Source organism: Scylla paramamosain, chromosome 39, assembly GCF_035594125.1.
Source record: "Scylla paramamosain isolate STU-SP2022 chromosome 39, ASM3559412v1, whole genome shotgun sequence".
NCBI lineage: Eukaryota > Metazoa > Arthropoda > Malacostraca > Decapoda > Portunidae > Scylla > Scylla paramamosain.
This window is the reverse complement of record NC_087189.1, coordinates 4,912,501-4,927,500: the sequence shown is the minus strand read 5'-3', so window position 1 is coordinate 4,927,500 and position 15,000 is coordinate 4,912,501. Positions and strand designations below refer to the sequence as shown.

The following is a 15,000-nucleotide window of genomic DNA, read 5'->3' as shown; positions in this document are numbered from 1 at the left end:
TCATTCAGTAGGGCAGTATTTACTAACACACACACACACACACACACACACACACACACACACACACACACACACACACACTCACACTTTCTTTCACAGTTAAATTATTAGCGTTATTCTCATTATTTATTTATTTATTTATTTATTTGTTTTTTTTATATTTTTGTAATGTTATGAATTATGGTTAAAAGGGAACTTTTTTTTTTATTCACTTAGTTTATCTGGAAAATTTGAATTGTACCTAAGATTGAAAGTATTTTTAGTTTTATATGTAACAAAATATGATTCTCTCTCTCTCTCTCTCTCTCTCTCTCTCTCTCTCTCTCTCTCTCTCTCTCTCTCTCTCTCTCTCTCTCTCTCTCTCTCTCAGGTATGTCAAGGCCTCAGCGTTACAAGTATCATCCCTAGGTACTCAGAACGTGTCTCAACATATTACTTTCTCTTTATTCCCCTAGAACACACATGATCGATTTCCTCTTAAGATATTAACTCTACATCTATTATCTTTATCTACCTTCCTACCTGACTACCTTGCTTTCCTTCGTCTATAATAATAATGATAATAATAATAATTGCCATACAAGAGTGCAGTATAACAAAAAAAGTAAGTAGAAATTACCTATAAATAAAACATAATCAGTCATGCATACATACATACATACATACATACAGATGCAGTGGTGACTTCGTAGTGCCTCCTGGGAATAAAATGATAAAAAAAAAAAATCGATCTTGATCCTCCTGGGAAAAAAAAAAAAAAACACTGACGGGTACAATATTTTTTTTTTTTTTCCCAGTACGTTCTAACCAAGAGAAGAAATGCTACGTGTTTGCACCAGAGGCAGTGAATTGTTTACCCTTACGTATCTTCCCTGTGTGTGTGGACATTCTGGCAGTGATAAGGCCACGATATTAATTAACGCTGTATGATATTAGCCCTCCGTATGAACGAGGTACGGTTGGCGAAGTTGAATACACACGGGAAGAGAAACAAAAGACTATCAGTTCATGTCAGTCCGAGTTTGGTCTTACTTTGTACTCGTGAATAGAAATGCCTAGGTGGAGGAGGGAGGAGGAGGCAAAAGTAGTAGTAGTAGTAGTAGTACTAGTTGTTGTTGTTGTTGTAATAGCGGTAACAAATTGAAACGAAAGAACCAGGAATAAATACATTAGGAAGGACAGGGAGAGGAGGAAAACGAGAACGATAAGAACAAGGAATAAGAAAAAAAAAAGTGGAATAGGAGAATAAAGAATAGGCAAAGAGTAAAGAAGGCGAAGGGGAAGAGGAGGAGAAAGAGAGGGAGAAGAACAATAGAGACACAAAATAGACCATACAAGAGCATAGCCAAGAATAGTATTGTAAGCACGAGAAATCAAGAATAGAAAACGGTATTAAATTTTGGAGTATGAGAGAAAACCTAAAATATAAAAGGGAAACTAATCTGTTTTGCTCCCTCGTGGCTTCCGGGGCGTCTGTGTTTGGACTTTAGCATCTCAAAGCTTGTGGCTATAGGGAGGCAGGACTACATCCCATCTCTTTACCTCCACTCTCAATAGGACACCTTTTATATAGGAAGGCCATTGACCAAGGGCAACAAAATATATTAAAAAAAAAAGGTCCACTGAGGTGCCACAGTATACAATATAGGATTTCGCCGTTACTAGTAGTGAACTCAAACTTAACCCACGATAGACTGGCCCCTAAATATTGTAGCATTAGAAGTGAGAAATGTGAAGTTAGCTGATAGTTACAAGGCCATGATAGACTTCCTTCCCTTCTTCCATCCTTCCTACCTTCCTTCTTTCCTTCTTTCATCGTTCTAACACCACAGGACATGTTTCTCCCTCTCTACCATTAACGGAATTCAAAAAGGACTGAAAAATGTGAAGGTATCCGAATCATACGAACATTACCGAACACTTTTCTATATCCCTCTCCTCCCTCCCTCCCTCCCTCCCATCCCTTCTATGCTTCTCCACCACTTAGAGAATTCAAAAAGGGGTGAGAAAGGAGAAGGTACTCGAGTCATAAAAGCATAAAATAAAACTTCTCTATCTCTCTTCCTTCTCTCCCTCCTTCAAGACTTCAGGGCCTAATAGAACACTTCTCTTCCCCTTCACCTCCTTCCTTTCCTCCTTCCTTCCCTTCTTCCATCCCTCCATCCTTCTCTACCACTTAAGGATTTCAAAAAAGACATACGAGCAAAATAGAACGCTTCTCTCGCTCCCTCCCTCCCTCCCTCCCTCCCTCCCTCCCTCCCTCCCTCCCTCGCATCAAAGGCCTTCAGAATGTAGGACTTCAGGATCAAGGACTTCAACAGGGACTTGAGGACCTACATAGACGCCTCGCAGGATCTCTCAATGCTTTCCTCCAAACTCTTCTCAAGGTCACTGTCAGAGAACATCTTCTCCTCGCTGTTATCCAAAGGGCACGGCGACTCCGAGGACACGAACCCGGAGGCGGAGAAAGCGCTTGACCGAACGACCTTCCCGCGACGTTCCTCCATTTCCGGCTCCTCCATCGTGCTAAGGCGGGTCTTCATCTGACGATCCAGCGGCGGCACGGAATTCCTCGGCAGGAGAAACGTGCTTAGGTTGAACAGGTCGATGAACACTTTGTAGCGGTCACTGTGGCAGGCGCAGGAGAAGGAAAAGACAAAAAGAGGTTGATGATTAGAAGGAAGAAGAAAAGGAAGAGGGAGGAAGAAGATGGTGATAAAAAGAAGTTGATGAAAAGGAAGAAGAATAGAAAAAAAAGGACAAATATGTTGATGTTGAGAGGAATTAAGAAGGAGGAGGAGGAGAAGAAAAAGAAAAGAAAAAGAAGAGGAAAGACAAAAAAGTTGAAGAAAAGGAAGAAAAAGAAAAGACATAAAAGAGGACGATGAGGAGGAGGAGAAGGAGGAACGAAAGAAGAAAGAGGAAAGAAAGGAAAGTGAAAGTTGATATGAAGAAGGGAGGGAGGGAGAGAGGAGGATGAGGAGGAGGAGGAAGAAGAGGAGAAAAAAAATTTGAGTCACTATACAGAACTTAAAAATATAAATGATACAAACTTAACACACACACACACACACACACACACACACACACACACACACACACACACACACACACACGCACACACACGTACCTGAGGGTGGATCGCAAGTACTGGTAGCCTGAGGAGCCGCCTGTACCAATCAGCTGCGTCCCGATCATGCGCTGCACCAACATCATGTGGTTGTCTGAACAAAGAGCAATAGTAGCAGTAGTAGTAGTAGTAGACATTAATACCAGTTATTATACAACACTCCATTATTACACAAGACTTTCAATGTTCTTTCTCTCACCCCTATTCTGTTCACCTCCCTAATGCAAGAGTTACCCAGAATTCTCAATCTTTCTCTCCTGTTCTGTTCACCCCCCTAATGCAAGAGTTAACCAGTATTCTCATTCTTTCACCCCTATTCTCCCCCATAATGCAAGAGTTGCCCAGTATTCTCAATCTTTTACCACTTTTCTGTCCTCTTCTATGATGCAAGAGTTAACCAGCATTCTCAAATCTTTCACCTCTATGTTGTCCACTTCTCTAATGCAAGAGTTAACTAGTGTTCTTAATCTTTTATTCTGTCCCTCTCTTTAATGCAAGAGTTAACCAGTATTTTCAGTCTTTCATCCTTATTTTGTTCACCTCCCTAATGTAAAAATTAACCAGCATTCTCAGTCTTTCACCTCTATTCTGTCCACTTCTCTAATGCAAGAGTTATCCAGTATTCTCAATCTTTCATCCCTTTTCTGGTAAACTCTGTAACTCCCTGCCTGCTTCTGTATTTCTCTAAACTCTGTAATTCCCTGCCTGCTTCTGTATTTCAGGACTCCTCTCCAACTTTGGATAATATTTTTTACCCTTTCCTTTTGCGCCCCTCAGCCGGCCATTGTTTTAAGTTCTCGTAGTCTTTGACCACTGCCTCAGAAAAAGAAGACCAGGAACCAAACAGAAGAGCCTGGAGAAAATCAATCGAAGGAAGAAGATCAAGGGGAAGACGGAGAGTGAGATGGAGGAACTGAATTACGGCAGAACTGCAAAGGATGGGAGGCACAGAGGAAGATGCAAGGGACAGAAACACCTGGAGGAGACTCGTGCATGGCGCCAACCCCAGAGAAGAAGAAAAACAACTGCCAGAGAAGAAAACCAAGCAGTAAGAAGTGGCCCTCATACATAAACACAACTCATACTCACATCTCCACTTGGTAATGAGAGAATCTAAATCCATGAGGAGGTTGAGGAGCTGGTAGGGCTGATGGAAGCGTGGCACCTCCCTGTAGAAGGAGATCATGAGCGCTCCCTGCAGTGCTCGGTGGGACAGGCGCCGCTCACCCCTCGCCATCAGTGCGTTGTGAATCTTCTCGTCAAATATGCTGTCAAAAAGCTCTTGGCGACATTTGTACTGCGCGTAGATGTGGTTCTTCATGTGCTCTTCCTTCTCGGCCTGGGGGAGCACGAGTTGGTTGGGTTAGGTTAAGTTAGGTTAAGTTAATATAGGTTAGGTTACGTTAAGTTAGGTTAGGTTGGGTTTAGTTAGGTTAGGTTTAGTTAGGTTTGGTTAGGTTTGGTTAGGTCAGGTCATGTTAGGTTAGGTTGGATTAGGTTTAGTTAGATTTGGTTAGGTTAGGTTTGGTTAGATTTGGATAGGTTAGGTTAGGTTTGGTTAGGTTAGGTTAGGTTAGGTTTGGTTAGATTTGGATAGGTTAGGTTTGGTTTGGTTGGGTTTAGTTAGGTTTTAGGTTAGGTTAGGTTAGGTTTGGTTAGATTTGGATAGGTTAGGTTTGGTTTGGTTAGGTTTAGTTAGGTTTTAGTTAGGTTAGGTTAGGTTAGGTTAGGTTAGGTTTGGTTAGATTTGGATAGGTTAGGTTAGGTTAGGTTAGGTTTGGTTAGATTTGGATAGGTTAGGTTTGGTTTGGTTAGGTTAGGTTAGGTTAGGTTAGGTTTAGTTAGGTTAGGTTTGGTTGGTTTAGTTAGGTTTTAGTTAGGTTAGGTCAGGTTTTGTCTGTGTGTCTGTATTTGCAATGATAGTTTTTTTTTTTATTGATTTATTAGGTTGATTATTCTATTTATTTTTACTATTTTACTGTTAATGTCTCGAGGTTAAGTGCGGGACAGATGAGTGATGTGTTGATATATAAAGCTGTGACAGGCGTTGCTAGTATGTTATAAGTATTGAGTATTGTTTTTATTATTTTTTTTTTTTTTTTGTCAGTCAACTAATTGTGTGTGTGTGTGTGTGTGTGTGTGTGTATGTGTGTGTGTGTTTATTTCCTAGTGTCTTCATTTTCTTTCTTCTCCTCCTCCTCCTCCTCCTCGTCTTTCTCTTCCTACATACAGGTTATTTCCTCCTCCTCCTCCTTTTCTTCCTCTTCCTAGTTGCTTCCTCCCTCCTCTTGTTTCCATCTCCTAGTTAATGATCAATCTTCCTCTTCCTACCTCCACCTCCTCCTCCTCCTCCTCCTCCTCCTCCTCCTCCTCCTCCTCCTCCTCCTCCTCCTCCTCCTCCTCCTCACCTCCGCCTCACGCCTCTTCTCCTCCTGCGTCGTGTCCACTGCAATCTTGTACTTCCTCCAGAAATTGAAGCCTTCCCTCCTCCAGGCCCGGGGTTCGCTCCAGCCAGCGGGACAGAAGCTGCTGAAGGGGACGGCTCCCTCCTCTGAGTCCTTGATGGCCTTTAGGATCTCAGGGTCGTCGCCAAACACCTTCTTGTACGTCTCCTGCTTGTAGCGTACCCGTAGCTCCTGCAGAAGGCGACGAAGGAGGTGAAGTAAAGTGAATGTTGTCAGTAGAAGAAGAGAAGGAGGAGAAGGCAGAAGAGAAAAATGTTAATTCCTTGCCACCAAATAAATTGATATAGACGGAAAAGTAAAATTCTCTCTCTCTCTCTCTCTCTCTCTCTCTCTCTCTCTCTCTCTCTCTCTCTCTCTCTCTCTCTCTCTCTCTCTCTCTCTCTCTCTCTCTCTCTCTCTCTCTCTCTCTCTCTCTCTCTCTCTCTCTCTCTCTCTCTCTCTCTCTCTCTCTCTCTCTCTCTCTCGTAGTTAAGCTGAAGCCACGTATCACCTCCCTTTCACACCTTCCCTCCCTCCCTCCCTCCCTCCCTCCCTCCCCTACACTCTTCTTCTATTTCATATTCTTTCACTTTTCCCTCCTCACCCTCCCTCTTTCACCTACCCTAGAATTATCCCTCACTTTCCTTCATTTCTTCACCCTTAGTATCACACCCCATCTCCCTCCCTCCTTCCTTCCCTCCCTTTCCTTCCTTCCCTTCCCTTCCTTTCTCTTCCCTTTCCTTTCCTTTCCTTCCTTCTCAGCAGCCTTCCCTTCAATCTACAATTACACTCCTTAGTTCAAGATTCTTATCTAACCTACTCTCTCTCTCTCTCTCTCTCTCTCTCTCTCTCTCTCTCTCTCTCTCTCTCTCTCTCTCTCTCTCTCTCTCTCTCTCTCTGGCGACGCATCTCCGTTTTCTTTCCACTTTCACCTTTACGTTCAGAGAAAACGAGCAATTTTTTCTCTCTCTCTCTCTCTCTCTCTCTCTCTCTCTCTCTCTCTCTCTCTCTCTCTCTCTCTCTCTCTCTCTCTCTCTCTCTCTGGCGACGCATCTCCGTTTTCTTGCCACTTTCACCTTTACGTTCAGAGAAAACGAGCAATTCTCTCTCTCTCTCTCTCTTTCTCTCTCTCTCTCTCTCTCTCTCTCTCTCTCTCTCTCTCTCTCTCTCTCTCTCTCTCTTCATTAATCCATCCATTTATCTATCTATATATTTGTCTATCTGTCTATCTATCCATTTATCTATCTATATATTTGTCTATCTGTCTATCTATCTGTCTATCTACCTATCCGTCCGTCCGCCCACCCAATCCACCCATGCACCCATTCACCCACCCACCCATGCACTCACGTTCTTCAGCCCCAGCTTGTTTTCCAGGAGTCTGAACTGGAAGCTCTGGAATCCTGACGCGGGTGAGAGGTAGTCCCGGAACTCCATGAAGTCCAGGGGCGTCATGGTCTCCAGGATAAGGAACTGGTCCACGCACAGCTGGCGGGGAAGGGAAGGTGAGACAGGCCCGCATTCTGAAACACTTTGCTCGCTCGCTAAGACAGTTTCCCAAGGCCACAGAGATGATTAGACGGGTTCTCAAGAGTGTTTCTCCTGTTAATCATGTGGAAATCATCTTAATCTGCCGCCAGAACTATAGAAACATTCTTAAAAGCGCTGTTCTCCTTTTTACCAATAGAGAAATCTTGTTAAGTTGTCACGTATCCATAAAAAAACGAAAAAAAATCCTTAAAATCGTATTATTAATGTTTTCTGAAAAGTTTTGTTCTCGCGACGTCTATTTTCCAAGGCCACAGAAATTATTAGCCGTGTTTCTCCTGTTAATAATGTAGAAATCTTGTTAATCTGTCACTACAACCTTAAAAACACCCTTAAAAATCCGTGAAACTTATCGTAAATCCGTATTCTGAAACGCTTCCCTCTCTTTCTCCACGACAATTTTCCAAGGCCACAGAGATGCTGAGCCGGGTTTTTAAAAGTGTTTCCTCGTGTCAGCAATGTAGTGATGTTGTTAATCTGTCAATAGAATCATAAAAAAACACGCTAAAAAAAAAACCGTGTCACTTCATCTAAAGCCTTTTGAAAGTTATCGATAAGCGAACAGAAGTGTTTCAGGATTAGGGCAAACTTCTGAAACACATCTGCGCCATTACAAAACCTCTATGTAGTATAGTTAAAGTTACATGAGTTTTCAAGAATGTTTTCACGGTTCTAGTGGTAGATTAACAAGTTTCATATATTAATAAAAGGAGAACACTGTTTTTAAGGATGTTTTTATAGTTCTAGTGACGGATTAACACGATTTCCAAGCTATTAACAGGAGAAACACTCGTGAGAACCTGGCTAATCATCTCTGCAGCCTTTGAAAAAATAGTCGTGGTGAGAGAGCGGTTTCAGAATACTGGCCACTAAATAAGTAATATAGAAGGGCTCCTCTGTACATTTCTCTCTCTGCCTTCAAACTTCTATTAAACCAAGCTAGTGAGGCGGAGGAGGAGGAGGAGGAGGAGGAGGTAACATGAACTGAAGAAGAGTATCATATAAACAGAGGAGTAAAGAAAGATTGAATGATGGGAAAGAAGGAGAGAGAAAAGATGGAAGAAGAAAAAAACTCTCTCTCTCTCTCTCTCTCTCTCTCTCTCTCTCTCTCTCTCTCTCTCTCTCTCTCTCTCTCTCTCTCTCTCTCTCTCTCTCTCTCTCTCTCTCTCTCTCTCTCTCTCTCTCTCTCTCTCTCTCTCTCTCTGAATGCTGAATGAACACGAGGAGGTGGAAAGAAGGAAGTAGGGAAGGAGAAGAGGGAGGGAGCAAGGAAGGAAGGGAGACAAGGGAAGGAGGGAGGTTATAAGACTAGGTTAGGTTTCTGTAACATGTAAGAAGGGTGACTTAAATAATTTTGTTGGCTTCTCTTCTCTATCTCCTCTTCATTACCTCCTCCTCCTCCTCCTCCTCCTCCTCCTCCTTCTATTACCAGTGACAGCATGCAAACACACACACATACACACACACACACACACACACACACACACACACACACACACACACACACACACACACACACACACACACACACACACACACATTCTCCCGTTTCTTGTCACCTCCCCCGTCATCTTTATTATTTCTTTCTCCATTTTTTTTTTCTCTTTTCCAATCTTTATTACCAGTTTTAGTTTATTTTCCCTTAAATATCATTAATTTCCTCACTTTGAGCTTTTTTTCCTTCTTTAAATCATTTTCCTTTTTTTTTCCTTAACTCTTTTTTTTTAAAGTGTCTTCCCTTTTTCTATTTTTCTTCTTTTCTTACCTGTTTTTAAGAGCGTTTTTTCTTTTTTCCTTCTTTTCTTCTTCCCCTTTTTACTTTCTTTTGTCCCTCTTTCTGTGTTTTTTTCACTTTTCCTTTTTTTTCTTTTTCTTCATTTTTTTAAGTATTTTACTTTTCCTTTCTTTTTTTGAGCTATTTTTTTGTGTTTTCCCCATTTAACTTATTTTTCTTCTTTCTGAGCCCCTTTTTTTTTCCTCTTTACCCCTTTTTCTCACAAACACACACTTTTCACCCTTTTTTTCTACTCAAACACACTTTCCCCCCACTTTTTTCTCACATACACAGTTTTTCCCCTTTTTTTCTCACATACACACTCGTTTTCCTCTTTTCCCTCACACACACTGATTTTTTCCCCTTTTTCCTGACAAACACCCTCTTTTTCACACCTTTTCTTGATCACGTACACTCTTCTTTTCCCCATTTTCTCACAAAAACACCTTTTCCCCCTTTAACACCTCCCCTCTTTAAAACTCTCCCTCTGTGACCTTTGACCCGAGCTGACCTTGAGGATGAGGACGACGCGCTGCATGCACTTGACGATCTCCAGCATCTTGTGTTCGTTGACCTCTTCCTCGCTGAAGATGGCGCGCACTGAGTCAATCTCGTAAATGACCTGCTTGAACCATAGCTCGTAGGCTGCGGGAGAGAGAGAGAGAGAGAGAGAGAGAGAGAGAGAGAGAGAGAGAGAGAGAGAGAGAGAGAGAGAGGGTGAGATACTTGGACCGTATTCAAAAACGCTTGCTCTCTCACCACAACTATTTTCCAAGGCCACAGAGATGATTAGCCAAGTTCTCAGGAGTGTTTTCCCTGTTAATAGTGGAGAAATGTTGGTAATCTGTCACTAGAACCGTAAAAACATTCTTGAAAACCCGTGTCACTTTAACTCGTGAGAGACAGGGAGGGGCCGGGGAGAGGGTGAGGCAGAAGGGAGTGGTACAGAAGGTATGGAGGGAGAGAGAGGTAGGGAGGGGAAGAAGTAGAGAGGGAGAGGGAGTGGTATAGAAGATGATTTTTTTTTCTTTTTATGTATGAGGGACACTGGCCAAGGGCAACAAAAATTTAAAAAAAAAATTAAATAAATTTAAAAAAATCCCCACTGAGATGCCAGTCCCATAAAAGGGTCCAAAGCGGTAGTCAAAAGTTGAAGGATAAGTGTCTTGAAATCTCCCTCTTGAGGGAATTCAAGTCATAGGAAGGTGGAAATACAGAAGCAGGCAGGGAGTTCCAGAGTTTATCAGAGAAAGGGATGAATGATTGAGAATACTAGTTAACTCTTGCATTAGAGAGGTAGACAGAATAGGGGTGAGAGAAAGAAGAAAGTCTTGTGCAGCGAGGCCGCGGGAGAAGGGGAGGCATGCAGTTCGCAAGATCAGTTGAGTGTCATTGAAGAAGAGGGGATAATTGTCTGGAAGGTTGTGTCGAGTTGATAAATGGAGGAATTGAGTTTTTGAGGCATTGAACAATACTAAGTTTGCTCTGCCCCAATCAGAAATTTTAGAAAGATCAGAAGTCAGGCGTTCTGTGGTTTCCCTGCGTGAAATGTTTACTTCCAAACAGGTTGTTCTAAAAGAGGATGACCAAGACTCAGTAAGGAAAGCCAGAAGATCACCAGTAGAGCGGCCTTGACGGAACCCATACTGGCGATCAGATAGAAGGTTGTGAAGTGATAGATGTTTAAGAATCTTCCTGTTGAGGATAGATTCAAAAAACTTTAGATAGGCAGGAAATTAAAGCAATAGGACGGTAGTTTGAGGGATTAGAACGGTCACCCTTTTTAGGAACAGGCTGAATGTAGGCAAACTTCCAGCAAGAAGGAAAAGTAGATGTTGACAGACAGAGCTGAAAGAGTTTGACTAGGCAAGGTGCAAGCACGGAGGCACAGTTTCGGAGAACAATAGGAGGGACCCCATCAGGTCCATAAGCCTTCCGAGGGTTTAGGCCAGCGAGGGCATGGAAAACATCACTGCGAAGAATTTTAATAGGTGGCATGAAGTAGTCAGAGGGTGGAGGAGAGGGAGGAACAAGCCCAGAATCGGAGGAGAGGGAGGAACAAGCCCAGAATCGGAGGAGAGGGAGGAACAAGCCCAGAATCGGAGGAGACGGAGGAACAAGCCCAGAATCGTCCAAGGTAGCGTTTTTAGCAAAGGTTTGAGCGAAGAGTTCAGCTTTAGAAATAGATGTGATAGCAGTGGTGCCATCTGGTTGAAATAAAGGAGGGAAAGAAGAAGAAGCAAAGTTATTGGAGATATTTTTGGCTAGATGCCAGAAGTCACGAGGGGAGTTAGATCTTGAAAGGTTTTGACACTTTCTATTAATGAAGGAGTTTTTGGCTAGTTGGAGAACAGACTCGGCATGGTTCCGGCCAGAAATATAAAGTGCATGAGATTCTGGTGATGGAAGGCTTAAGTACCTTTTGTGGGCCACCTCTCTATCATGTATAGTACGAGAACAAGCTGTGTTAAACCAAGGTTTGGAAGGTTTAGGTCGAGAAAAGAGTGAGGAATGTACGCCTCCATGCCAGACACTATCACCTCTGTTATGCGCTCAGCACACAGAGACGGGTCTCTGTCACGGAAGCAGTAGTCATTCCAAGGAAAATCAGCAAAATACCTCCTCAGGTCCCCCCAACTAGCTGAGACAAAACGCCAGAGGCACCTCCGCTTAGGGGGATCTGAGTAGGGACTGGAGCGATAGGACAAGATACAGATATGAGATTGTGATCGGAGGAGCCCAATGGAGAAGAGAGAGTAATAGCATAAGCAGAAGGATTAGAGGTTAGGAAAAGGTCAAGAATGTTGGGCGTATCTCCAAGACGGTCAGGAATACGAGTAGAGTGTTGCACCAATTGCTCTAGGTCATGGAGGATAGCAAGTCATGGAGGATAGCAAAGTTGAAGGCTAGTTCACCAGGATGGTCAGTGAAGGAAGAGGAAAGCCAAAGCTGGTGGTGAACATTGAAGTCTCCAAGAATGGAGATCTCTGCAAAAGGGAAGAGGGTCAGAATGTGCTCCACTTTAAAAGTTAAGTAGTCAAAGAATTTCTTATAGTCAGAGGAGTTAGGTGAGAGGTATACAACACAGATAAATTTAGTTTGAGAGTGACTCTATAGTCGTAGCCAGATGGTGGAAAACTCGGAAGATTCAAGAGCGTGGGCACGAGAGCAGGTTGTCGTTGCGCACATAAACGCAGCATCCAGCTTTGCATTGAAAATGAGGATAGAGAAAGTAGGAGGGAGCAGAAAAGGGGCTACTGTCAGTTGCCTCAGACATCTGAGTTTCAGTGACGAAAAGATGAGGAGGTTTAGAAGAGGAGAGGTGGTGTTCTACTGATTGAAAATTAGATCTTAGACCGCGAATGTTGCAGAAATTAATGAAGAAAAGTTGAGAGGGTGTCAAAACACTCAGGGTCGTTGTCAGATGTAAGAAGGAGATATGCTGTTGAGAATTTGAAAGGAGAGTGAGTGAATGTATACGTGTGTGTGTGTGTGTGTGTGTGTGTGTGTGTGTGTGTGTGTGTGTGTGTGTGTGTGTGTGTGTGCATGTGCATGGTCACAAAGAATGTCGCCACACACAAACATCATATCAGCCATTATATTCCTTCCGTCACCACACCGCCTCACCTCCGCCCTCACCTCACACTCAGCCACACCCACACACACGCTCACCCTCACCATCTCCTTTACACCCACACATCCTCACATCCACAAACCTTTAGCCTCACACTCACACACTTTCATACACATTCACACCTTCACCCCTCACACCCACACCCTGTCACCCTCACTCACCCTGACACACACACTCACCCTGACACACACACTCACCCTGGTGCACCACGATAAACAGGTGTTCATCGTGAGCTTCAGTAATTGTCTCCTGGGCGTGAAGGATGTGGTGGAGCTGGAGGTAGCTGGTGTAATTGAGTCCTTTGAAGTCTCCAAGGCTCCTCTCCTGGCCTCCTTCCTCCCTGCAGAGAGAGAGAGGGAGAGGGAGAGGGAAGTGTTAGTAAGTACAAACATCTTTGATCATGTGGGGTTAGAATAATATTTTTTAGAATTTTGCTGTCATTCGTGTAGATAAAGTGTGTTTTGTTGTACTATGAGGAGGAGGAGGAGGAGGAAGAGGAGGAGGAGGAGGAGAAGGAGGAGGGGGAAGAGGAGGAGGAGGGGGTGAGAGAGTGACGACAAGAAGGACGAGAAGAGAAGCGAGTGGGTTTTAATGATTTGTTTTGTTGTTATTGCAAAAAGTGTTCTTGACTTGCTGTTATGGTGGTGGTTCTTCTTCTTCTTCTTCTTCTTTCATCCATGGTAACAAAAGAACACGTCATATTCATTCCTTATTATCTATGTCATACGTATTTATATTTGTTCTTCCAATGCTTTATTTGTTTATTTTATTATTATTCCTTTTCTTATTCTTCGTGTTTCCTTTTTCCCTTTCTTTTAGTATTTCCTCTCATTCATATTTGTAGCACTTGTATTGTTACTGTCTTCTTATTTTACATTTCTCCTCCTCCTCCTCCTCCTCCTCCTCCTCCTCCTCCTCCTCCTCCTCCTCCTCCTCCTCCTACAAAGAAAAATTCAGTATGATCCACGACAGCGCGACAAACTATACGAAAGGCTTGTTAAGTTTAGAGAAGCGTGGGATGTGAGGGTATTCAACAGAGCTATTCATAATGTCTCGAGGATCTGATAACGTAAACCACGCTGGTAACAATGGCTATAAGCTCACAGGTATGCGATTCAGACCAGACGCAGTTAACTTTTCTTTAATAGAATCGTAAGTATTTGGAAGTCTCTCTCGGCACAGTAAGTAGTAACACTGTAGAATCTTTTAAACACTCCTTCTCCTCCTCTTCCTCCTCCTCTATTCTTCTTCTACTCCCCTTTCACCAGCTCTTCTTCCTACTTATTGTTAAAATCGTAAATATTTAGAATTCTCTCGGCACAGTAAGTAGAATCTTTTAAGCACTCCTTCTCCTCCTCTTCCTCCTCCTTTATTCTTCTTCTCCCCTTTCTCCAACCCTTCTTCCTACTTCTTGTCTTTTTCTGCATAATTACTTTCTCTTTTCTCTCACTTATAGTATCAGACAGCTATATGTTTTTCCTTCCGCCTTTTCTATCACATTCCATAATTGTTTCTCCCCCTGTGCTGCTTGGTGTTCCTTCCCTAACCCTTCCTAACCCTTGCTGTTCTTTGCGCCGTTAATTCAGAATCTGTAGTGGTAGTATTCTCACACAGACAGCCTCGTTAGCATCAGTAGGGCTGTTGCTTTCTGTTATTTCCTTTGTATTCCTTTATATTCCTCCTCCTCTTCTTTTTTTTCCTTCTTCTTGTTCCTCCTCGTCACATTTTTCTTTCCTCTTCCTTTCCAACTCTTTGTAATGTCATTGCCCTTTGTCTCCCTCCTCCTCCTCCTCCTCCTCCTCCTCCTCCTCCTCCTCCTCCTCCTCCTCCTCCTCCTCCTCCTCCTCCCGCCAGCCATGAATGAGCCTGACCCACCTCATGCTTACTCACAGAAGCCTCACAACACTCTCTCACTCCCGGGCGTAATACCTTCTTGTCTTTCTGCCTGTCTGCCTGTCTGCCTACCTGTCTGTCTTCTTGTCTGCCTGCCGGCCTCTTGCACGCGCTTGTATGTGTGTGTGTGTGTGTGTGTGTGTGTGTGTGTGTGTGTGTGTGTGTGTGTGTGTGTGTGTGTGCATTAACTCTCACATTTCCCTCTTCCTCCTCCTCTTTCTCCTACTCTTCTCCTTCTCCTCCTCTTCCTCCTCCTCCTCCTCAGATCAGGAATTTTTTTTTTTTTCAGCTGAGGTCTCTCTCTCTCTCTCTCTCTCTCTCTCTCTCTCTCTCTCTCTCTCTCTCTCTCTCTCTCTCTCTCTCTCTCTCTCTCTCTCTCTCTCTCGTGCATATTTCGCGCCCGTGTTATGAAACCTGGCCCTAAATTAAACTTGATCCTCGTGACAAGAGAGAGAGAGAGAGAGAGAGAGAGAGAGAGAGAGAGAGAGAGAGAGAGAGAGAGAGAGAATACTCAACCTCTAACAATAGCGAAATCATAGGAGAAGGAGGAGCAGGAAGAGGAGGAGGAGGAGGAGGA

At 43.3% G+C, this 15,000-nt stretch overlaps 1 protein-coding gene and 1 long non-coding RNA gene across 2 annotated transcripts in view; one reads left to right on the top strand and one right to left on the bottom strand.

The window, feature by feature from the left end:
• The window catches only part of LOC135092095 (tryptophan 2,3-dioxygenase-like), a 23,294-nt gene that overhangs the window by 680 nt on the left and 7,614 nt on the right, over positions 1 to 15,000 (bottom strand). The window contains 9 exon segments of the mRNA XM_063990308.1: positions 1 to 2,628; positions 3,131 to 3,224; positions 4,220 to 4,469; positions 5,539 to 5,616; positions 5,618 to 5,674; positions 5,677 to 5,766; positions 6,925 to 7,062; positions 9,408 to 9,541; positions 12,728 to 12,870. The exon segment at positions 1 to 2,628 is cut by the window's left edge and continues 680 nt beyond it. Of these exon segments, the coding sequence (XP_063846378.1) occupies positions 2,334 to 2,628; positions 3,131 to 3,224; positions 4,220 to 4,469; positions 5,539 to 5,616; positions 5,618 to 5,674; positions 5,677 to 5,766; positions 6,925 to 7,062; positions 9,408 to 9,541; positions 12,728 to 12,870 (1,279 nt within the window). The 3' untranslated portion in view covers positions 1 to 2,333.
• LOC135092098 (uncharacterized) overlaps positions 5,667 to 15,000 on the top strand; it is a 21,090-nt gene continuing 11,756 nt past the window's right edge. The window contains exons 1-2 of the long non-coding RNA XR_010262744.1: positions 5,667 to 5,797; positions 6,952 to 7,079. This is a non-coding gene — a long non-coding RNA (uncharacterized LOC135092098). The remainder of the gene's footprint in view (positions 5,798 to 6,951; positions 7,080 to 15,000) is intronic.